This window comes from Nuphar pumila, chromosome 13, assembly GCF_984573655.1.
Source record: "Nuphar pumila chromosome 13, dmNupPumi1.hap1.1, whole genome shotgun sequence".
NCBI classification, from domain to species: domain Eukaryota; kingdom Viridiplantae; phylum Streptophyta; class Magnoliopsida; order Nymphaeales; family Nymphaeaceae; genus Nuphar; species Nuphar pumila.
This window is the reverse complement of record NC_143261.1, coordinates 28,583,489-28,609,967: the sequence shown is the minus strand read 5'-3', so window position 1 is coordinate 28,609,967 and position 26,479 is coordinate 28,583,489. Positions and strand designations below refer to the sequence as shown.

Here is a 26,479-nt window from a genome sequence, read left to right as displayed (position 1 = left end):
TGTAATACTTGATGCGAATGAATGAGTTGTATTGCAATATTTCGTGTGAATGATTAAAAAATTTATTTGAATGTATTGTAATGCTTGATACGAATGATTCGAATGCATTGCAATACTTGATATGAATGATTTGAATTATTTGAATGTATTGTAATACTTGACACGAATGATTCGAATGCATTGCAATACTTGATGTGAATGATTTGAATTATTTGAATGTTTTGTAATACTTGATATGAATGATTCGAATACATTGCAATACTTGATGTGAATGATTTAAATTATTTGAATGTATTGTAATTTATGCAACGAATGATTTGAATTATTGCAATACTTGATGTGAATGATTTGAATTATTTGAATGCATTGTAATACTTGATGCGAATGATTTGAATGCATTGCAATGCTTGATGTGAATGACTTGAATGCATTGCAGTACCTGATATGAATGATTTGAATGTATTGTAATACTTGTTGTAAATCATTTGAATGTATTGCAATACTTGATGCGAATGATTTGAATTATTGTAATACTTGATGTGAATGACTTGAATGTATTGTAATACTTGATGTGAATTATTTGAATGTATTGTATGACATATGTTATTTGCTAGAATATGGTTCGTGGAGGTTACAGTGGTCGCTCATCCAGTAGTAGTCAGGCCCAGCCTTCATCTTCACGGGCTCCTGTGATAGGTATATCATTTAACTAATTGGATGCTTGATTAGTTCAAATGCGCATTCTGAGAATTTCTAACGTATTTTTTTATAGATGATGTTTCGCCTATACACGACCCACCTACACCAGTTGATCACACAAGTCAAGAGCCAACACAGAAAGCAGGGTCTTCTCAGTCTGGCACAAGAAGACTCATTCGAATAGTGTATATCGATAATCGATCGTAAGTATTTCGTTTTCAATTATTGCATATCTTATAAATATTTTATATTGATATTTACTGTGTACCAATTCATGTGCAGCACGAGGTTTGAGCCACAAGAAGTAGTACGGGAGATTAGGAATTCACTTTTTCAACATCTACCAGGACCGGTTGCTTAATGGAAAGAGTACCCAAATGAGGTGTTAGACAAATTGTGGTCCTCATTCACGGTATACAGTTGTTTCTCATAGTTAATGTGTTTCATATTTAATTTTTTTAAGTCATGTCTACTAACTTTCTGAAAATATTTGTAGGCTTCGAATCGCTTCGCAACTACGATGAAAGAAAATGATGCAAGGAAGGTGTGGCAGAAGGTGGCTGCCAATCGATTTGCAGACATGCTGCACAATATGAAGACTGCAACAAAAAAAGTATCTGGCGTAATAGATGATCCATTACATTGGAAGAGTCATGACCCTATTTCTATCAGGAGAGATTATTAAGATGAAATGTGTGATAAGTGGGCGGGAGATGCATTTCGAAATCGCTCTGCGAAGGCTGCACAAAATCGAGCAAAAATGCTCGAAGCCCATCTACACACAGGTGGATCTAAGACATTTGGGAGCCACCTTAAGAAAATGGTAACTCGTCAATATATAATATTAATTTTATAAGTATTGTTGCAAACTTGTGAACTAAATCTTTTGTACTTTAACTTTGCAGGAAGCAGAAAAAGGAGGCATTGTACCATATAAAGATATGTTTGTTGAAACACATAAACGGAAGACCACGGGAGTCTTCGTATCAGAGAAGGCGAGAACGACAACGGTATGTATTTATTCTATTAATAATCATTGCAATATGCAAGTTATCATAATGTTATAATTAATTATTAATGCATACTTTAAACATTATTTTGCAGGAGGCATATGAGCAACAGATGGTAGAGCGATATGGCGATGACGCTACTCAGCATCCATCATTTGATCCTGCAGCATGGGTGACTGCAGCAGGTGAACCCAAAAAAGGTTATGTGTTCGGGTTTGGGAGTAATATGAACACTTCACCGGTTATTGCTTCTTCCAGTTACGGCTCACAGACTTTTTCCGCCAACATAAGCTCCAAGCAGCAGCCTATTCTTTCCGGTGATGATGTACGCCAGATCATTAAGGACACACTGAATGACTACTTCCATGACACCGTCGCCCCCTTTCTCCGAGATGAGTTCAACAGTTTTGTGTTGAACAGGGGATCTTCGATTGCAGATCCCTCTCAGGTATAATCACATATTCAGTTTTTTGTCTGCCTTAAAACACATATGAGCATAATCGAATCACATATATAACTTTTTGCCTGCCTTAGAGCACATATGAGCATGATAGAATCACATATAGAGTTTTTTGCCTGCCTTAGAGCACATATGAGCATGCTATAATCACATATAAAGTTTTTTGCCTGCCTTAGAGCACATATGAGTATGATAGAATCACATATAAAGTTTTTTTGACTGCCTTAGAACACATATGAGCATGCTATAATCACATATTCAGTTTTTTTACTGTCTTAGAACACATATGAGCATGTTATAATCACATATTCAGTTTTTTGACTACCTTAAAACACATATGAGTATGCCAAAATCACATATAGAGTTTTTTACTGCCTTAGAACATATATCATTCATGATAGAATCACATATAAAGTTTTTTGCTTTGCCTGCCTTAGAGCACATATGAGCATGATAGAATCACATATAGAGTTTTTCTGTCTGCCTTAGAACACATATGAGCATGTTATAAGAACATATTCAATTTTTTGACTGTCTTAGCACACATATGTGCAAGATCGAATCACATATATAGCTTTTTGTCTGCCTTAGAGCACATATGAGCATGGTCGAATCACATATAGAGTTTTTCTAGCTGCCTTAGAACTCATCTGAGCATGATATAATCGCATATAAAAAAATTTTAATGCCTTAAAACATATATAATTCATGATAGAATCACATATAGAGTTTTTTGTTTGCCTTAGAGCACATATGAGCATGATAGAATCACATATAAAGTTTTTTTATTGCCTTAGAACACATATAAGCACATGATAGAATCACATATAGTGTGTAATTTATTTCATTATATTTTGTTTATCAATACTGACTGTTCTTTTCTTGTGTAGGTTGCTAGCGATAATCAGCGTAGCGGAGCTGAAGGGACAGATAAAGGCAATGAACAAGAAGACGCACAAAATCTTGGCGATGATTAGAGAACTGTGTTGAAGAAGTTCTATTTTTTTTTGTTTCCAAATTGTAATTGTTGAATTGTAAATAATTAAACTTGTTAATTTTAAGGTGGAATGATTAATTGTTGTAGATTCCTTTTATATGAAATTTTATGTGTAGTTTGTTTTTTATTTACAAGAAATATAAAATGTACCGTTCTCGGTATTTAATTTTCAAATAAATTTTTTTATTTTTTTTCGTGTTTGAGATGGATTAGCGACGTATGTTTATGTCGCTATGCATATAAATCTAGCGACAGCTTAGCGACGAATGTAAATCTGTCGCCAACTGAGGTTGTCGTTTAGTACCGGCGGATTGGCGACGGAATACGTCGCTCGTTATTCCGTCGCAATTAGCGACGGACCGGGCGACGAATTTATTCCGTTGCTAGTTAGCGTCGAAAAAATCGCGACATAAGCATACCGTCGCTTCATCGTCGCTAAGCCTGTTAGCGACGGATTAGCGACGTAAAGTGGTCGTCGCTAATCCACTGCTTTGTTGTGGTGGGATGCTAATCGGACCTTCTTATTTATCACTACATCCAGACCCTATGAGGTTTGGTACGGGTCAAACTCGACCTATTGACACACAGTGTTGGAATGCAATTAAAATTGCTTGAGACTTATAGCTGCCCTATATATATATATATATATATATATATATATGAGTGTAGCTGAGATGCATATATATGTTGATGCTGAGATGGATGTGTGGAAATACAATAAAGGATAAGATTCGGAACGAGAAGATACGTAAGAAGGTAGGCGTTGCACCCATTGAAAATAAGATGAGAGAGAATCGTTTACGATGGTTTGGACATATTCGGCGAAGGCCGAATGATGCTCCAGTTAGAAGGATGGAGAAATGAAAAAATATATTAGTTAAAAGAGGTCAGGGTAGGCCTAAGAAGACATGGATGGAGGTGATAGGAAAGGATATGAATGCTTTTAACCTCACTGAGGACATGGCATTAGATAGAAATGATTGAAGGAGATGGATTCATATGGAAGACCTAGAATGAGTTTCTTTTTTGGTTCATATCGCTGACCCCAATTGTTTTCGGATGAAGTTGTAGTTGTTGTATATATATATATATATATATATATATATATATATATATATATATATATATATATATATATATATATATATATATATATATATATATATATATATATATATATAGAGAGAGAGAGAGAGAGAGAGAGAGAGAGATTTGAAGCTAAACGTGATGACATAACTCATCATAAACTCAAAACAACAAGCAATATCAGATTCTAATCAAAAGTGGATATTGCAAAATAATGCAATAGGGAAATACTACAGCCAGATCTTGACTTGTGCTTCCATAGTTCCATCTACAACTAGCTTTTTTGTTCAATAAAATAGAAAAATGTCAAATGTTCCAAAATATCGACTTACTCTAACATGAGGCATGCTCTAAGCACCACCATCCTCTGGGCCTTTCCCTTTTCTACTATTGTCACTACACGAGCTGTCTTCTCTATTTCATAAAACTACCAGAAAGTGTCACATGACAAACATGTCATGATAAGTTGGCAAGTATTTGGTCAGTCTCTTACTAGGAAGATTATTTGAGCATGCAAGTGCAACTAGGTATTAGAGAGAGAGAGAGAGAGGCATATACTTTGAGCTTTGGGTTTTGCCAGAATAACTGAAGAAGATGGGTGGTGGTGGAATCACAGTCGGCCATGGAGAGGTGAAGGAATATGCAGGGAGCGTCACTTGGTGTGTCATATTCACCTGCATCATCGCTGCACAGGTGGCCTCATCTTCGGCTATGACATTGGAATCTCAGGTATGTATATAGATATAGATTTTGCTCTTTTGATGACAAAGGAAAATGCCCACTGGTCGGGAACTGAGTCAAGCGGGATTCGATCCTGCGCCTTCAGCTTGACACAGGATCCCGCTGACCACCATCTTGTTTCTGTGTTTGGTTCTTGGTGTTTCTATGGTTGGTCACGTTTCCCTTCGCACATGAACCTAACCTCATCAAGCAATTTTCAATTCTTCCAGGGGGGTGTGACATCCATGGACGTCTTACTCAAGAAGTTCTTCCCTTAATTCTGTGTACCGAAAGATGCACCTGCAGGATGCAAGCAGCACCAACCAGTACTGCAAATTTGATAGCCAAGTACTTTTGACCACGTTCACGTCCTCGCTGTACCTCGCCGGGCTCATTGCATCCTTCTTTGCCTCGCCCATCACAAGGCGGTTCGGTAGGAAGGTCTCAATGGTATCATGTGGGCTCATGTTTCTGGTTGGAGCTGCCATTAACGGTGCCGCGGTGAACGTCGTGATGCTCAACATCAGCCGGATTCTACTCGGCATCGGTGTGGGGTTCGCCAATCAGGTTAGCCTACCTTATCAACCCACCATGATAGAATTGTGTTGAGTTGACTGCTTACTAGATTAGACCAGGCTCAGCCTGGTAGTAGGCCAAAATTCTGAACCCTGATTGATTAGAGTCCGGGTCCACATGGCCACTTAGGGGATGTATCCACATGAGTCCTGATAAAGACGGACTGTGAAAGCAGTTGATGGTTCTGAACCAGCTGCCTACGGTCGTCCATCTCTTAGATCAATGGCTAAAGTGTGCCCAATAACAATCTCTTGCTTAGCTTTAGCTTGGTTTCATATTAAATTACCTTATGATAAAGTGATTAGGATGGGCCCAAGTCATGCCCTGATCCACTTAATTAGAGTACTGACATGATTATAGTAGGATCCTTACATGGATCGGGTCAAGTTCACTGGATTCAGGCCAAGCCAATAGTAGTTAAGATTTATTAAGGGCTTATGGATTCAACCAAGCCATTCAACTCTTGGCTTAGTTACCTATGGGTTGAGCCACGGTAGGGTCTTGCCTAGCCAGTCAACACATGCATCGTCTATATATATGTCCTGAATTGGGTACGGATCCAAACGAGTATGTATCCTACCTGCGAAGCAGGTTATATGTTCCCCCCCCGAACAGGGCAGTTAGCTACATCTCATGATCGGGGTCCCAAAGAGCACCACGTATGTAAGCATGTGCGTCTCGTATCCCCATGTTTGTCAGCATTAATTAGCGTTGGAGTTTGATGCGATCGCAAAGACTTAAGTACCCTCTCCTCCATTGGTGCAAAAAAAAATGACGGTTCTTGAAAAGGAGTGGTTGTAAAGACTTAAGCGCCCCGAAGATGATTATTTAAGACCCAGTCTCTGCACTGAAGGATTATCCGAAAAAGAAATCTCCCCTGGAGGAGGCCATAAACATCAACCCTCTTACTCTCTCTCTCTCCCTTCTATTTCTGCTTCTGTGCGCATCCATTAGAAGATCATACATTGCTCCATCAAGCACCGACTGACCTGCACATTGACTGTTGTGGAGCCTGATTCAAAGTTTTTACCCTTACAGGAGGAGGGTTTGGGGGCTCATCCCAGCGTGGGTAGCATCATTCAACTCTCACTCTCTCTCTCTCTCTCTCCCTTCTATTTCTGCTTTTGTGCACATCCATTAGAAGATCATACATTGCTCCATCAAGCACCGACTGACCTGCACATTTACTGTTGTGGAGCCTGATTCAGAGTTTTTACCCTTACAGGAGGAGGGTCTGGGGGCTCCTCTCAGCGTCGGTAGCATCATTCAACTTGAAGAGTTGTGGAGTCTGATTTAGAGTTTTTACCCTTACAGAAAGGGGGGTCTGAGAGCTCCTCCCAGTGTGGGTAGCATCATTCAACTTGAAGAGTTATGGAGTCTGATTCAGAGCTTTTACCCTTACAGAAGGGGGGTCTGAGGGCTCCTCCCAGCGTGTTCATGGCCTTTTGCCCTTACAAGAGGGGGGTCCGGGGGCTCATCAACCCTCTCTCGCTCTCTCTCCCTTCTATTTCTGCTTCTGTGCACATCCATCAGAAGATCCTACATTGCTCCATCAAGCACCGACTGACCTGCACATTGACTGTTGTGGGTCCTTACTGATGAGCTGCCTCTAAATTTATTCGACTCTGGGTCCTTACTGCACTTGAAGTTGAGTCGTTGTATTTTTTGTTATTCGGTGGGTGGTGAGGCCCTCCTCTACTCTCTCAAGACTCTTAGCTTGGGCAATCTTTCTTTTGATGATTATGGTTGTAATCATCAAAAGAAAGATTGCCCAAGCTAAGAGTCTTGAGAGAGTAGAGGAGGGCCTCACCACCCACCGAATAACAAAAAATACAACAACTCAACTTCAAGTGCAGTAAGGACCCAGAGTCGAATAAATTTAGAGGCAGCTCATCAGTAAGGACTCACAACAGTCAATGTGCAGGTCAGTCGGTGCTTGATGGAGCAATGTAGGATCTTCTGATGGATGTGCACAGAAGCAGAAATAGAAAGGAGAGAGAGAGAGTTAGAGGGTTGAGATTTCTCCAGTAAGATCCGTAGTCCTTGCTGCTAACTCTTTACATTTGCAGGTTGTTTCTTCAAATGATTATAATAATGACAAATATGCGAAGGAGTTCAGTATCAGTGTTTCTAATGCGCTTGCTACTTGTCCTGCTCGGGTTTTGCCAACTCCTCGTGTGAGTTGATCATATGTAATTTATTATTTTGTTCATTATTCTGATCAACTCACACGAGGAGTTGGCAAAACCCGAGCATGACAAGTAGCAAGCGCATTAGAAACACTGATACTGAACTCTTTTGCATATTTTTCATTATTATAATCATTTGAAGAAACAACCTGCAAATGTAAAGAGTTAGCAGCAAGAAGGACTACGAATCTTACTGGTGGAATCTCAGTAATCCAATCGAGATGAGCATGAGGGCCAGATTCTGCTTACTGAGAAGCACTTAAGCAGCAAGCAACAAACACAAACAATCAAAGCAAGAAAGAGATGCTTCAAACATTGCAATCAAAACAGATTCAACTAAAGCTGGCATTATGATAAATAACCTTTGAAATGTTGTTTTGCCTATCAGTGGGACGTTGACATGTTGCTCTGAGCATAGCTGTTTGGAAGGGTGAAGCCCAACTGTTGCAGCCAACCGTTGGAGAGGTGGAAGAAGAAGAGGAGGTTGCGGCGTTTGAGACGTCGATGGAAATGCCACCCCTCGAAGCCGAAATCAAGTCCGGCAGGGCAGATTGGTCCGGAAATTGCAGGTTAGAAGGTGCAATAAGTCCGTTGCCCGGGCTGTCCGACTGGTTCCGGCGACTGGAACCCAAGTTCGGAGGAGGTTGGAACAAGGTTGGGATCTACGGGGCTTTGAAGGCATCCTTAGGGAACATAAAGTGCCAGGCTAACGTGATAAGGGCTCTATTTGAAGCATGGTGCTGGGAGACCAACACCTTTGTGTTTCCGTGGGGAGAGATGACGATCACCTTGGAAGATTTGGCGATGATGGGACTCCCATTGCTTGGAGAGCTCGCTCGAGAGGACCCCAATAATTTCAAAAGCAACAGTGCAGAATCCGGCAAGGCTTGGGCAATCTTTCTTTTGATGATTGTGGTTATAATGTATCGTTGAAGTTAAAATGGGGAATGAACTGACAATAGAAATCGCTGAAAATTTACAGAAATAAACTAGACTCAATAACGAAGACACCACTTTTTACGGATTTGGAATATGACCTCCGGTTAGGGAGATATGGCCCTGACAAGTTGGTCCTAATTCGGGTAGGGATTTACAGCGATTTGCTTACTGAATAACACTACAAATCGCTATAGCGATTTGCGGAAGACACTACAAATCGCTATAGCGATTTGCGGAATTATTTACAGAGCCGGTACTGAGATCTCATGTTCGGGGGTTCCAAACCGCGACGCGTATAAGATGCAGACCGGCATGTATCCCCATGTGGGTCGCCATCATATTGCATCGTAATTTGGTGCCGCAGCAAAGACTTAAGTAACCTTTACCGCCATTCGCTTCCTCTTCCTCGGACGGACATAAATGCCCTCCTTCTAGAAAACTGAATCGTTGGTTCATGAAAATGACAAAACTGCCCTCCATCGATATCGCGGGAAAATGTTCCGCAGGTGGTTGTAATGTATCGTTGAAGTTAAAATGGGGAATGAAATGACAATAGATATCGTTGAAAATTTACAGAAATAAATGCCCTCCTTCTAGAAAACTGAATCGTCGATTCATGAAAATGACAAAACTGCCCTCCATCGATATCGCGGGAAAACATTCCGCAGGTGGTTGTAATGTATCGTTGAAGTTAAAATGGGGAATGAAATGACAATAGATATCGCTGAAAATTTACAGAAATAAATGCCCTCCTTCTAGAAAACTGAATCGTCGGTTCGTGAAAATGACAAAACTGCCCTCCATCGATATCGCGGGAAAACGTTCCGCAGAGTTTGCGTATGTAGCAAGCGTTATGTTGTATGATACAAATAGTTCAAAAAAATCCTTTCTCGCTCTAAGCACTCTATCGGAGATTCTTTGCTTTCATCTCGAGTTGCCGGAGCATCCTTTCCTTTTTACCAGAGCATCTGTTTTCGTCTTACGCGCAGTCGCAGCATCGTTGCCACTTTCTGTTGTGTATTAGTTGTTACTGTTGCTTACTCTACAGTTGGAATATCCAAATTCCCATCGTTTCGGTGAGTTTCGTGTAAGTTTTCTTTCTTTAATCTGAAGATTGGTTCTTATACAAAGATTTGTATTATGAACCCAAATATTCCGACGATTTCTAATGATGATGATCGTGTATTGTGTTGTGCAGGTTAGCAATGTCTGCGCCTCATCAGATTAGAGATACCCCGTCGTTCTATGGGTTGTCTATTAGAGAAGTGATCCGCCAGTCCCATCTATCTAAAGTTTTTGAAAGATACCAAAATATACTTAAGATTGAGAACGATGAAGACAGGGAAAAAGCCTTGGAATCGTATTTTGCGGAGGATTATTCATCAGATATCGAGGCTGCGGACCAAAGGAAGAACTCTGAAGAACGAAAGATGCAAAACAAGGATGACGAAGAGAAGGCAAAGGCCAGAAATATTGATGAGAATATAAATAGAAGGTGGAGGATTAACGCACAACAGATGAAAAAGAGGAAGAAGAAGGCGGAGGAGTGGGAAAGGGATGTTAGCAATATGATGGCGGAGGCTCATAGGAGAAACTTGGAGAGTAGAGCAATGCGACACAAGGAGGCGGAGGAGAGGCGAAGGCAAATGAATAAGGAGGAGGAAGAGAAGGAACAGAATATTCCTCAGTTTGAGGAAGACAAGGAAAGGCGAAGGAGGGAGTTGGAGTTCGAGGAAGCTAAGGAAATGCAAAGGCAGCAGAAGGAGAATGAGGAAAAGAAGGAAAGGCAACGGAAGGAGAAGGAGGAGGAGGTAGAGAAGGAAAGAGAAAGGAAGAAGCAGGAGGAAGAATTGCAGGAAAGAAGGAAACAACAACTGCAAGAGAAAGAAAGGCGGCGGAAGGAGAAGGAGGAAGAAAAGGAAAGGGAAAGGAAGAAGCAGGTGGAAGAACTGCTGCAAAGAAGGAAACAAGAAATCAAGGAGAAAGAAAGGCGGTTGAAGGAGAAGGAGGAGGAAGAAAAGGAAAGGGAAAGGAAGAAGCAGGAGGAAGAGGCGAAAAGGGAGAGACAAAGGAAGCAGAAGGAGGAGGAGATAAAGAAGAGAGAAAGGAAGGAGAAGGAGGAGGATGCGAAAAAGGAGAGAGAAAGGATGCAGGAGGAGAAAAGGGAGAGAGAAAGGAAGGAGAAGGAGGAGGAGAAAAGGCAGAGAGAAAGGAAGCAGAAGGAGGAGGAGGAGAAAAGGGAGAGAGAAAGGAAGGAGAAGGAGGAGGAGAAAAGGCAGAGAGAAAGGAAGCAGAAGGAGGAGGAGGAGAAAAGGGAGAGAGAAAGGAAGGAGAAGGAGGAGGAGAGAAGGGAGAGAGAAAGGAAGGAGAAGGAGGAGGAGAAACGCGAGAGAGAAAGGAAGCAGAATGAGCAAGCGGAAAAGGAGAGAGAAAGGAAGCAGAAGGAGGAGGAGGAGAATATGGACAGAGAAAGAAAGCAGAAGGAGGATGAGAAAAGGAAGGGGAGAGAAAGGAAGGCGACGGTGGAGCCGGTAGAGATGGAGATTGAAAGGCAGTTCGAGGCAGTGGACCCACCAGAAAGTCCCAGGTTGGAGCGAGAACAGCAGAAAATAGCGACCAAGGTAAATATATCCGTCCTGTGTTAGGTATTGATATTTATAGCGATTACTGCGATAGTATGTCTGCAACCGATATTATTTATAGCGGTTAGTAGAATAGTATTTATAAGTACAAATGGAAGTAATTTATAATTTGTAGGAATAATATGTTATTTTGTGTTACAGAGAGGTCACAGGAGAAGTAGAGCACCAGGTGAAAAGCTCGGAGGTCGCTGTCAATGGCCTGTAGTTCTGTCTTGGTATGGTCAACTGAGTGCATATCAGAAGGACCGACTACGAAATATGCACTTCGGTGGCCTTTTGGACCAGCAATATTTTGAAACTTGCTGGAATACCATGACTCACCTGGTAAATAAGTGGAATGATAAGACTAACACATTCCAGTTTGATTCTTTTGAGATCACCATGACTCTAGAAGATGTGGCGAGGATCACTGGCCTTAAGTGTGATGGCAGTGCTGTCCTATTACGACATTCAAACTATAACGCAAGGGAAAACTGCACTGCCCTTCTAGGAATGTCGATGGACGAATGGAGTCAATGTATTTCTGGTGGAAGCAATTCCACATCAATGAAGGTCTCAGTTTTTCGTAATAAATGGGAAGGCCACTCCGCTAATTGTGCATCTGAAACAGCTGACCAAGAGTTGCGCGGCTTCCTTCTATATTTTTTTGCTCTTATATTATTGTCCGATTGTTCTGGTTCGAGAATAAGTTTCATGTGGCTGCAGTACCTGGCAGACTTAGACGAAGTCGACAACTATGCCTGGGGTGCCGCTATGCTCGCACACCTGTACAGTCAACTCCACCGTGCGAGTAATGGTACGAAAACAGTTGGCGGATTTTGGCCATTTGTTCAGGTATTTGTTGATTACATACTTAGTATTTGTAGACAAATCTCATTGCAGTCTGTGGCGTTGCTAATAATATTTTTTTGTTAGGCCTGGGCGTTGGAACATATTATCCCATTGCGTCCACGGTGTGGCCCTCCGATTTGTGGTTTTCCAAAGATCGGTCGCTGGGCCAGAATAAACGTTGCAGTTTATAATGCTAAGTCCATTTTAGATGGGCTGCAATTAAACGAGGTAAACGTTCTAAGATTGTTTACAATCGCGTCAGTATTTACCATTGAGTATTATAAGTCGTTGTAATGTTCAGCATTCTTAAGTATACATCGCTGCAGAATTGTCTTCCGTAGTGCATATCGTTGTTGCCATATCATGCGTAAATAAATTTTAATATATTTGTCATTCGTTATTAAAAAGAATTACCAATGTACAGGTTTTGTGGAGACCTTATGGAGATGGGGCGATGATGAAGACGTTGTTGCGGAGGCTGCCAGATTGTCTGGCCGCGATTTGTGGCTATTCTGCAATTTTGAAGCCGAGATGCAGCAAGGTAGTCGAGTTCTCCTACAATCTGGCTTGGGGCAGTCTATCCCAAATAAGCCTTTGGAGGTGAGAAGGAAGATGAATAATGGTGGGGGCAGGCACGTGAATTGGAGCGATCGGTACAGGGACGAATTATTTAATTGGAACTCAGGTGGTTTCCCTGTCGTACCGTATGATCATGAAGGACGACAATTTGATCCCTTCTATTTCGAAAACTATTGGGAACCAATGCGGCGAAATCGGAAGATTGAGAAAATTGTCAACCCAGCCTCCCAACTGTCCCTTCTCATGTTGTAGCCCAGCCTCTACAACCAAAACGTCGCCTCGATCTAGTTAATACGACTAGTCCATCAGTAACAAATCACGAGGAAGACCGAACTCTTGCTCCAAAAGAGAAGACTGTCTCTGCCGCAAGGTTCAAACTTATTGAGAGGGAGAATAAGAAATTAAGGACAGAAGTAAGCACTATGGGGACCCAATTGAATGCAGTGGTGGACATGATGAACAGTCTTCTTAGGCAAGGTTTGGGAACGAGGAGGCCACCCAGGATAGACGGTCCACCAATAAAAAGTGAGAGACAAGTCTATGAAATTTCATCATATTCGTCCAGTGACTCGGAATAAATCCTAGATTTTCATTTTTTTCACGCTATACATTTGTTGTAATTGTATAATGAGTTGCGGTAACGTGAAATTCTTTTACTGTTTAATTCTTTATTATTACATCTTTCCGACTTTGGGTCTCGGTAATAAATAAACTTTTCTCTATGGGAGGATTAGTAGGTTGATAAGAAGGATGGTTGTCTTCATCTATATTTTCTTTTTTACTAAACTAATTGAGTTCGTCATCACTAAAAATATCATCATTTCTAGATAGTAACTTAAACAAGAAAGAGTAATCCATATTCTCTTTATGGGATTCATCCTTCTCAAAACCACTAACGTTTCCTAAGAAAGTCACATTCCTAGAAACATATAGTTTGTCGTTCTTAACATCATAGCATCTAAATCTTTTTTGAGTTTCAGAATATCCAAGAAATGCATAAGGAATGACTTTTGGTGAGAGTTTGTCATTTTTGTCGGTAAGGACAAAGCATTTACATCCAATGATTCTTAACCTATTTTAGTCGGGTTCCTTTTGGTATAAAATTTTAAAAGCTGAAGTTTTGTTTAGATTTTTTGAAGAAAAGTGATTTATAAGATAAACGGATGTAAGAGCCGCCTCGGCCCAAAAACTTTTTGGAATGTTTTGAGAAATGAGTAAAGTTCTAGTTGTTTCAATAATATACCTATGTTTTCTTTCAACTAGACTGTTTTGTTGTGGTGTTTTTGGACAAGATCTATGATGAACTATTCTATGGTTTTCAAGATAGTTTTTTAAATCATTTGAAAGATACTCTCCTCCGGAATCAACTCTAAAGATTTTTAAATTATCATTAAATTGATTTTTAATCATCACATGATATGTCTTAAACGATGCAAAGACTTCATGCTTATGTTTAAGGAAGTATATCCAACAAAATCTTGAATAATCATAAAAAAAATAACATAATAAGCAAATCCTCCCTTAGATACTACGGGTGTCGGTCCTCGAAAGAATAGCGCACAAAGTATTGGCGAAGACAAATACAGCGATTGTTTGCCATCGCTGATTACAGCGATGCAAATAATCAATAGATAAGGAAAGGATTTGTTGCCATCGCTGGATACTTCGTGCTTTGAGTCGGAGAGCGATCTGTGGCATCGCAGCATAAATCCGAGTGCACAAGTTCAAAAGATTTGTTTATAAACGTAGATCTTTGTTCAAAAGTCAAGCTTCTCATTTTTCCAAAAATGCAATGATTACAATTGAAATTACTATTACAGAGATCTTTGTCCTCGCAATCGCTGTATTTGTCTTCGCCTCGAAAGAATAGCGCACAAAGTATTGGCGAAGACAAATACAGTGATTGTTTGCCATCGCTGATTATAGCGATGCAAATAATCAATAGATAAGGAAAGGATTTTTTGTCATCGCTGGATACTTCGTGCTTTGAGTCGGAGAGCGATCTGTGGCATCGCAGCATAAATCCGAGTGCACAAGTTCAAAAGATTTGTTTGTAAACGTAGATCTTTGTTCAAAAGTCAAGCTTCTCATTTTTCCAAAAATGCAATGATTACAATTAAAATTACTATTACAGAGATCTTTGTCTTCGCAATCGTTGTATTTGTCTTTGCCTCGAAAGAATAGCGCACAAAGTATTGGCGAAGACAAATACAGCGATTGTTTGCCATCGCTGATTACAGCGATGCAAATAATCAATAGATAAGGAAAGGATTTGTTGCCATCGCTGGATACTTCGTGCTTTGAGTCGGAGAGCGATCTGTGGCATCGCAGCATAGTGATTTGTGGGTATTGTTTGAATGTCAAATCACACGTGGAAAACATATTTTTGAATATTTAAAACTTAATGAGCGGCATGGAAAGACGTATTTTTGAATACTTCGAACGCAAACATTTAATTTGGCGGCGGTTATCAAAAAAAGGCGGCATGCGAAAAGCCGTATTTATATTTTTTTAAAACGCAATCAATTAATTAGCTTCGTGCTTTGAGTCGGAGAGCGATCTGTGGCATCGCAGCATAGTGATTTTTGGGTATTGTTCGAATGTCTAATCACACGTGGATAGCGATATGTGGCATCGCAGCGTAGAACGTTGTTGATTATTGTTGGACTGTCAATCTTAGCGTGATGCGAAGGATTGTTCAAGTGTGCTGCGATGTGTGGCATCGCAGCGTAGGACTGTCAATCACTGTGCTGCGATGCCACAGATCGCTATTCAACGATAACCACAAATCGCCATACACCTCCAGTCAACTTCTTCTCCAGCAAATCTTTCGCGTTCACGACACCTCCACTTGCCTTTTGAAATCATTATTGTCATTTCTCTATTTGAAAGCATTAGAACACATATATGCATGATTGAATCACTATGAAGTTTTTTTGACAAACTTAGAACATATATATGCTTAATTAAATCACTATGAATTTTTTTTGACAACCTTAGAAGACATATATGCTTGATTGAATCACTATGATTTTTTTTTGACAACATTAGAACAAATATATGCAAGATTGAATCACTAGAATTTTTTTGACAACCGTAGAACACATATATGCATGATTGAATCACTATAATTTTTTTTTACAAACCGTAGAACACATATATGCATAATTAAATCACTATAAAAAAATTTTACAACGGTAAAACACATATATGCATGATTGAATCACTATAAATTTTTTTTTCAAAAGCTTAGAACATATTTATGCATGATTGAATCACTATTATTTTTTTTTTGACAACCTCAGAACACATATATTCAATATTGAACCACTATGATATTTTTTTGACAGCCTTATAACACTTTTTTGCATGATTGAATCACTATGATTTTTTTTATGAGAGCGTTAGAACACATATATGTAAGATTGAGTCACTATAAAAATTTTTTGGTAGCCTTAGAACACATATATGCATGATTGAATCACTATGATTTTTTTTTACAACCTTAGAACACATATATTTAATCACAAATATATGCATGATTCAATGTCTAAGATTTTTTTTTGACAGCAATAGAACACATATATGCATGAGTGAATCACTATAATGTTTTTTGACAAGCTTAGAACACATATATTCATGATTGAATCAATATAAAAAAATATTGACAGCGTTAGAACACATATATGCAAGATTGAGTCACTATGAAATTTTTTTGGTAGCCTTAGAACACATATATGCATGATTGAATCACTATGATTTTTTTTGACAACCTTAGAACACATATATTTAATCACAAATATATGCATGATTCAATGTCTAAGATTTTTTTTTGACAGCAATAGAACACATATATGCATGAGTGAATCACTATAATGTTTTTTGACAAGCTTAGAACACATATATTCATGATTGAATCAATATAAAAAAATATTGATAGTGTTAGAACACATATATGCAAGATTGAGTCACTATGAAATTTTTTTGGTAGCCTTAGAACACATATATGCATGATTGAATCACTATGATTTTTTTTGACAACCTTAGAACACATATATTTAATCACAAATATATGCATGATTCAATGTCTAAGATTTTTTTTTACAGCAATAGAACACATATATGCATGAGTGAATCACTATAATGTTTTTTGACAAGCTTAGAACACATATATTCATGATTGAATCAATATAAAAAAATATTGACAGCGTTAGAACACATATATGCAAGATTGAGTCACTATGAAATTTTTTTGGTAGCCTTAGAACACATATATGCATGATTGAATCACTGTGATTTTTTTTGACAACCTTAGAACACATATATTTAATCACAAATATATGCATGATTCAATGTCTAAGATTTTTTTTTGACAGCAATAGAACACATATATGCATGAGTGAATCACTATAATGTTTTTTGACAAGCTTAGAACACATATATTCATGATTGAATCAATATAAAAAAATATTGACAGCGTTAGAACACATATATGCAAGATTGAGTCACTATGAATTTTTTTTGGTAGCTTTAGAACACATATATGCATGATTGAATCACTATGATTTTTTTTGACAACCTTAGAACACATATATTTAATCACAAATGTATGCATGATTCAATGTCTAAGATTTTTTTTTTACAACAATAGAACACATATATGCATAAGTGAATCACTATAATGTTTTTTGACAAGCTTAGAACACATATATTCATGATTGAATCAATATAAAAAAATATTGACAGCGTTAGAACACATATATGCATGATTGAGTCACTATAAAATTATTTGGCAACATTACAACCCATATATGCATGATTGAATCAACATAATTTTTTTTTACCGACTTACAACACATATATGCATGATTGAATCACTTTGAGTTTTTTTTTACAACCTACGAACATATATATGCAAGATTGAATCACTATGAATTTTTTTAGGGCCTTAAAATACATATGTGCAAGATTGAAATTTTTTTGAAAGCCTTGGAACACATATATGCATGATCGAATCACAAAAAAAAAAAAATTTAACAGCCTTACAACACATATATGCATGATCGAATCACAAAAAAAAAAAATTTAACAGCCTTACAACACATATATGCATGATTAAATCACTATGAATTTTTTTTGTCAAACTTAGAACACATATATGCATGATTGATTCTAAATGAACTTTTTTTACAGCCTTAGAACACATATGCATGATTGAATCACTATGAATTTTTTGTCAGCCTTAGAACACATATATGCATGTTTGATTCTTAATGAACTTTTTTTTATAACCTCAGAACACATATGCATGATTGAATCATAGTGAAATTTTTTTGAGAGCCTTATAACACATATATGCTTGATTGCATCACTGTGATTTTTTTTGGCAGCCTTAGAACATATATATGCATGATTGAAATTTTTTTGATAGCCTTTGAAAAAATATATGCATGATTGGATCACTATGAAATTTTTTTGACAACCTTAGGAAACATATATGCACGATTGAATCACTATAATTTTTTGGACAACCTTACAACACATATATGAGTGATTGAATCACTATGAAGTTTTGTTGACAGCCTTAGAACATATATATGGCAGATTGAAAATTTTTTGACAGCCTTAGAACACATATATGCATGATTGAATCACTATGATTTTTTTTTTGACAACCTTAGAACACATATATGCATGATTGAATCACCATGAAATTTTTTTATAGCATTATAACACATATATGCATGATTGAATCACTATAATTTTTTTTGGCAACCTTAGAACACATATATGCATGATTGAATCACTATAAAAAAAATCACAATCTTAGAACACAAATATGCATGATTGTGTCACTATAAATTTTTTTTGACAGCCTTAGAACACATATATGTATGATTGAATAACTACATTTTTTTTACAAAAAAGCCGTATTTATATTTTTTTTAAACGCAATCAATTAATTAGCTTCGTGCTTTGAGTCGGAGAGCGATCTGTGACATCGCAGCATAGTGATTTGTGGGTATTGTTCGAATGTCTAATCACACGTGGAAAACGTATTTTTGAATATTTAAAACTTAATGAGCGGCATGGAAAGACGTATTTTTGAATACTTCGAACGCAAGCATTTAATTTGGCGCGGTTATCAAAAAAAGGCGGCATGCGAAAAGCCGTATTTATATTTTTTTTAAACGCAATCAATTAATTAGCGGGTTGTTTTCAAAAAATGGCTGCACGTTAAAGGACTTTACCTTTGTAGGTGAGGACGGCGTTTCAGTATCTCCGTTGCAAAGGTGCCATCGATATCTCCGTCCAGGCATGGCGCCGAAGAAGGGGACAATCAGAGCAGTACGACCAGCCATGGCGGACAAGAAGAGGACTAGTGGAGCAATACGACCCGGCACGACGCCAAAGACGATGGGAGCACTACGATCGGGCACGGCGGCAAGGAGAGGACGATGGTAGCAAAACGACCAGGCACGGCGCCAGAGGAGTGGACGAGGGGAGAAAAACGACCAGGCACGGAGCAAACGGATAGGAGGATGGGAGCTAAACGACCAGGCACGTTGACAATGGAGTGGACGATGGCAGCAAAACGGCCACGCACGGCTCTGAACAAGAAGACAACCACATCCACAATACCAGGACTAGCGCTTAAGAGGTATATTCTTTGAAACGCCTGAGCGGTTTAGTGAACATTTGGCTTTTCATGTCGTATTTGGACTAGTGTTGTTTACTGTAAACAATAATCTCAATGTCCAATCCTGAATACCACGCTCATGGTGCACTCAGTGTAACATCCATAGTCTCGGGTGGGCGGCAACGCCCTGACGAGTTCGTAGATGACATCGAGCAGATGCAAGATGAATTTGCAGATGGGAACACTATCAGTAATTTTGTAAGTATTTATCCACTATCAATTTCTAGGTCATCGGTTTGCATGTTCTGAAGTTCGTAACTCTGTGCAACCAGACAATGTATGATTTTGTCAATTACATTCAGAGCAACCCAACGAGCAATACAGTACGCATCATCAGCCCGTATTTCATGGTATGTCTGTGCCGCTGTTGTTCTGTTTGCTTTCATGACGTACTCACGTTTCTTGGTGGTTAAACCTTGCTATTTCGTGCAACAGATGTACGTCCGGCGAAAGCCATACGGCATAGGATTCGAAGATGCACTACCTTGTTGGAACAGCGATGATGAGTGCATAGACATTTCGAAATTTGGAAAGGTAAGTGAACAAACCTCTTATCCAAGGTTTATTCGTAACATCCCCATTACGATAAGTCTCTGGAACGAAAAATGATTTTATCGATTCGCAGATTTTACTTCCTACACTCTGGCAACATCCAGACCATTGGGTCCTATACGAGATGAATTTTCAGCTAAAACAACTATGGTGCTACAATTCATTGGACTGCCACAGTGGCGTAGAACGCGATGCTATGCATTTGGTAAGCTTGTACCCAAATGTGAAGTAGCTATTCGAGGTGGACCGGACTGTAATATATTATCCCTTTTTCACAGGCGGGATTCCTTAACGGGCAAATGGGTGTCGACATTGGTGAGTGGATGTTGCTCTGTGCTGACGATGCTCCGTTACAAAGTAATGGGGTCGATTGTGGCATATTTGTAATGAAGCATATTGAAGCAATATACAATGGAGAACAACCTTGTTTCCACGTTGTATGAGCTTCGTATCCGATGTTATTGGGTATTCCTGTTATATATTGGATTTCACATTACCTGTTTTGTTGCAGGAACATATTCCGGTAATACGCGACGAAATATGCGGAAAATTGATTGAGTTTAAAATGAACGACATACAAAATAATATAAAGTGAAACCTATCGATTACTCTGTCTGTACAACCTAACGAGGCCCTCCATCACCGTTCTCGCCGTCCTCCTCGACAGTAACCCAGTAGGTGCAGTCGCGCTGAGGGTGGCCAGCAGGAGCTCCGCCAAGTCATGTAGTGTATAACTGTAATGTTTCAAGGTGTTAGTGGGTATCTAAATTTTTGTCATGTAGTGTAAAAGAGGGTCGACCCCTATATGTTGTAACCTTTTCAGGGTTTTTTGCTAATGAAGCTTAAGTTGTCTTCCCTCTCTATTCTCCTCTCTTCTCCTTTTGTTCTTGCTGGTTTTCCGATTTCAATATGGTATCAGAGCTCTATTGAAAATGAAAGGGTGCTTTGTTGAAGATCGGTGAGAGGAAGAAGTTTCATCTGGATCGGTCGTGTTGGGACCCACCTCAGTTTGTGTTCTCCATAGCTGACGTCCGTACCAACCTTGAAGTCTTGAACTTTTGGTTGATTGATGTTGGATTCCATTAGCTCTTGATTTTTGTGATTGAATGAATCAAGAATTTTAATGGTCGGATGAAATCTCAATTTTTAGTGGATTTTCTTGTATTTTCTGAAAAAACTGATGAACAGTACCCTGAATGCAAAAAGTTTGTGATTGTGATGCTATCGGTGGGTTTTGTTTGCCCAAATCAATTGTAATCTTGTTATTTTTTGGTGTGTAATAGATTGAGACTGATTTGAAGGGCTATTTGGGTGTTTGGGTGCAATTTTGATGATAGATTTGGGTTCTTAGTTCAGGCGGTAACCCATTTTTTGTAGTTTTTCTCTGTTTCGACCAGCATATTGTGTTGGGTTGCTGGTGCTTTTGACCAACACAAGTACGACCAGCATATTTTTCTCTGGCGAAAGATATTTCTAAATATCGCATTACATGAACTTATCAATAAGAAAGGTTTGTTCTTAGAAATTGCTGTATTGATGAACCGACGGTAATGTACACCTAAGGCGATTTCTTTAAACGTACTAGTGGATTTATTTGAGACCCAAGGATTCGGTCCAATCGCATTGACTACCATTCAGAATAGCCCTCTAGCATGACATTGTTTTTATTAATGCAGAGTGCTTTTTTATTTAAGATTTGCTTTTGGTTTAATGAAACTGACGTATATACTCGAAAACTGACGGAGGGTGATAGGATGTGTCATTAATATTTGAAAGACACAACACACAGTTCCACTTTGCTTCGCGAATAAGGAACCGACATAATCGACAATTCCTGCATACACGACTTATTCTTGAATCGAGTGCATAGGCGGCTTCGACGCAGTTGTCATATCCGTCTATACCTTTTTCATAGGTCTGTAAAATCATAATTGAAGAAACCGTCGTTTAAAATTCAAGCAATTTTCAAATGCTGCCACAGGTTTTCATGGTCGTAGCAGTGTAGTTTGACGTTAGACCACCAAGCGTATCGCTTTGTACTATTCGTAAAATAAGAACGCGACATTAAAGCGATGTTTAAGCATACAACATTTCATAGCGATGTTGAATATCATCATTTCGAACATTAGAAGTCTTTGTTCATTGCACACATCGTAGTCTCACCCTGCGACTGTCAATCCCGCGGGTTGAGCGCACATCTTTTATCAATTACAAGCCTTTTAGATCCTCGCCTCCGTCAGTTTCTCCTCCGAAATTAGAAAGGATGTCAACTTTTTGCAGAGTTCTTCGCGGAATCCGGGTATATCAACCTGTAAAAACAGATTGTAAACTAGAAGCAATAGACATGCCCTTAATTGCCAATAACAGAGGCCAAGGAATGGCATACAGCGTCGAAACAGGGTTCTGCACCATTGTATATCACTTCAATGTACTTCATTACAAATACGCCGCAATCAACGCCATTATCTTGTAAAAGAGCATGGTATGCCGTGCGATAGATCCACTCGCTGACATCGACTCCCAAAATGGCTATGAGGAAACCGATCTGAGAATAATGTGACCGAAAGTAAATTCATGACCCCAGTACACTACACGATACTCATATAGATGGAATCTTACGAGATGGGAAATGTCTAGCCGTAAATCACTGTCAACTTCCAACGAATTGTAACACCATAGTTGTTTTTCGCGTAAATCCATCACGTATAAGACCCAATGCTTTTCAGACTGCCAGAGTGTAGGAATCAGTATCTGCAAATAGATCGAAAAAATGTTGTTACCACTGTCACGCTGTAATATTGCACTGTAGGTTTGTTTGCTTACCTTTTCACTTGTCATAAGGTCTCTGCAGTGATTACCGTTAACCCAATAAGGTTTGTCATCTTGAAATCTACTGGAGTATGGCAAACGACGTAATATAGTCTGCAAACCGAAAGAAACATTGTTAACACCAACGTTAACATACGAATCAATTGGACTAAATCAATAATGAAAAGTAACATAAAATACAACCGATATACCATGAAATATGGGCTGACGACGCTCACAGTTTGGCTTGGTGCGTTGCTTTTAATATAATTTACGAAATCGGATATAGTCTGTTTGCAACAAATATGGTGTTGTGTTGATCATACGTACACATGGCTTACGTTTATAGACAACTACTACTAGTTTCATACTAACAAAATTACTGATCATGTTGAATTGTGCGAATTCACTGCGCATTCGGTTGATGTCCTCCAAGAGTGATTGACTAAGTTTTCGCCCAACTTCGTCGGTGGATGTTCGACTGAAATGAATGCGGACATTGCAACGACCGATATTTAAATTACATTATATAGTACATAAAAACAAATCGCAAAAAACGCATGAAAGAGACGGATTTTGCTGAACATGTAGACTATGTGTAGACAATATACCCAGGATTCGCCATTGTTGGTCGTGTAGCTGTCTTTGTCTGCCTCACCGACTATAATTTTCTATGTTCGAGGGCGGATCTCCAGGTTTATGAAGGAACCGTCGGTTTGGTTGTTGCCGGTTCACGAAGTAGAAGACAAACACACCTTCCAGTGCTTGTGCGACTATTTATGACCTAAAAGATGTACTGCTCAACCAACATGATCAATGAATATTGTACAACAACTCAAACATTTATGGGTATCCGTTGGAAAATACACATTGAGTAGCCTTTTATTTATAATATATGGATACAACTTTTCATAAGATAACAATAATGATTTCAAAAGGCAAGTGGAGGTGTCGGGAACGCGAAAGATTTGTTGGAGAAGAAGTTGACTGGAGGTGTATGGCGATTTGTGGTTATCGTTGAATAGCAATCTATCATATCGCAGCACAGTGATTGACAGTCCTACGCTATGATGCCACACATCGCAGCACACTTGAACAATCCTTCGCATCACGCTAAGATTGACAGTCCAACAATAATCAACAACGTTCTACGCTGTGATGCCACATATCGCTATTCAACGATAACCACAAATCGCCATACAGTGATGTCATCATTCGCCTTCCTGCAGAAGCAAAAACCCGCTATCTATCGATTTGAACAAATTCAACCACGAACCGCAAGTCGTCAATGACAAACGACTATAAACTCTCAAAAAATCCGGCATTGTGGAGATCGGGTCATGCAAAGAGGCATGACAACTAAATTAATAGCCCACACGAGATTCCTGTGTCCCAAACCTATCTGTCGACTGCATCGTAGCCTGTCATGAAAGAGAAAATATTAGACACTGAATTATGTTTCACAAGAAATGCATACCTCCTCGCAACATCGATTACATACCAAAAGCCTTGTAAAACTGTAGCGATCGTTGTCGGAAATCTGGTCGGGAGGAATGTAGGTTTGAACGTTTGCCGGTACTTCTGCAGGGTATTGTTGCATGATGGACATTACACGAGTTAGCTATTTGACAAGCTTCACGCAATGGGAAGCAATATAATGTTTTACATACCTGTTCATTCGAAGAGCTTTGTTGTTTTTTATTACAAGTTGGTTGTTTCTTAGTCCTTTTCTTGCCAACCAATTCTAGAGCACCCTTTGCCCTCCGACGACAGCGATCAGAGGCAGGTTTTCTTTTGATACCCTGCGCTTCATGAATATGTCCATCATAATCAACAACGTTCACTACTGACTTGTTGAAGATAATGTTTACGCTTCGGCGCAACTTCTCGGGAGTGTCAAGCGAGACATGATTTTGACCTACGTTGTTCGATCCCATTATCTTCGGCTGGTATTCATTCGCTGCAACAGACTTAATGTGAATTAACTCCATTTTTTCAAGTAACTCCGTTGCAGCTTTTCTCACACATGCATAGCCTTCTTCGCTTCTCGATGCCAAATCAGCAACATGCATGAATGACCTACACTGTTGTTGGTAACGGGAGGCTATGTGGCACTTCTCGTCAACAGCAGATTTACTCGCATTGTCCATAACGAGCATTTCAATCTTCGCGCGTCTCGTCCATCTTCGCATTACGTAAGACTCAGGTATTTCTTGTATCTTCTCTTGATTGAGTGCCTTTAATGCATGACAGCATAGGATACCTTTGAATTCATACATTTTGTACGAACATTCTACCCTTCCGTTGTCGACATTATACGTGACATGCGCTTCTTGCCTTTCCTGATGCTTTTCGCCCTGACAAAAAATATGGTATTTATGCATATTCTCGGTTTGCACCAGTTCTTCTATTCTGCAATTCATGACATGCAACACCTCTTTCTTGATCCATTCAAATACAGTTAGTGTATACAGAGCTGCAGGTCGCATCAATATTTTCATGCCAAAAGTTAGAGGTCGTGTATTGAAGCATTTCACGTCTTGTTCAAGCTCATTCTGTCTTAGACCGTCTACAAATAATTCATATTGTTCCATGAAACGAAACATTGTTAAACATGAATACAGGGTTTTCTTCAGCGTGGCATGCATAGATTCGGCTCTTTGTGTGCTTATCATACCTGCACAAAAGTATTGTCTTCCATATGCCAATGCCCACTTCTCTTTTTCTGCATATAAATTTTGTAACCACAGACAGTCAGCAAGGTCGTATGTCTTAATCATTTTGTCCCAATCTGACTTAAAGGTGACCTCGTCTACGCTATAAAGTACACACCTTGTAAAATGTTTGTCAAACCCTGTATTCTGATTAAATATGTGTCCTATGTTCTTTGCTGCATTTTGAAAGATATGCCACAAACACAGGCGATGATGTGCATCTGGCCACACATGAAGCACTGCAGCGGCAATTGCGTGATCACCATCTGTAAGTACAGTTTCAGGATGCTTCTCATTCATTGCCTGTGTAAATACTCTGAACAACCACTCAAAGGTTTCCTTGGTCTGGTCATACATAAAACACTGCCTAATATACAACTCTGTGCGTGATGGTTCACTCCCACAAACTGCGCAAATGGCCACTGTTCAGTGTTAATCTTTACTGTAGTATCAAACACAAACACATCATTGAAGCATTCATAATCTAATCTAGACCTTGAATCTGACCAAAACATATTCACGACATATCCATCTGCGTCCACTTGCATTGCACTAAAGAAACCATGTTCATTACTTGATTTATTCTGTAAATAACGAACCAAACAACATATTTCTCCGTTCTTCATGTTATCTGTCCTCTTCCTGCTCAAGTGGTTTCTAAGATCCAAAGGTGTGAATGGCACATTTTCGCGACCACCATCAATGCGGGTAAACAAATTGTATGTCTTCCTTGGTGCAATGCCGGCGCTATCGGCTATTTCAGTCATTGCAGCATGAGCTACAGTTACTTTACGATGTGACCTTAGCATAAGAGTCATAAATGATGCAGATAAATCATGATTATGATCACTGATTAAAGTACGCACGACAAATTTCCCATTCGGATGTCTTCTCAAAACCAATCTCGCCTGACATCCACATCTTGATTCTGGCGTGCTCCTAGTTGGATTTCCCATTGATTTCTTCCAACCTTGCTT

General features: G+C 39.1%; 1 protein-coding gene across 1 annotated transcript in view; it reads left to right on the top strand.

Annotated features, from left to right (window-relative positions):
* Positions 1 to 4,846: 4,846 nt before the first annotated feature.
* LOC149818207 (sugar transport protein MST3-like) overlaps positions 4,847 to 26,479 on the top strand; it is a 32,515-nt gene continuing 10,882 nt past the window's right edge. The window contains exons 1-2 of the mRNA XM_089986170.1: positions 4,847 to 4,981; positions 5,279 to 5,539. Of these exons, the coding sequence (XP_089842296.1) occupies positions 4,847 to 4,981; positions 5,279 to 5,539 (396 nt within the window). The remainder of the gene's footprint in view (positions 4,982 to 5,278; positions 5,540 to 26,479) is intronic.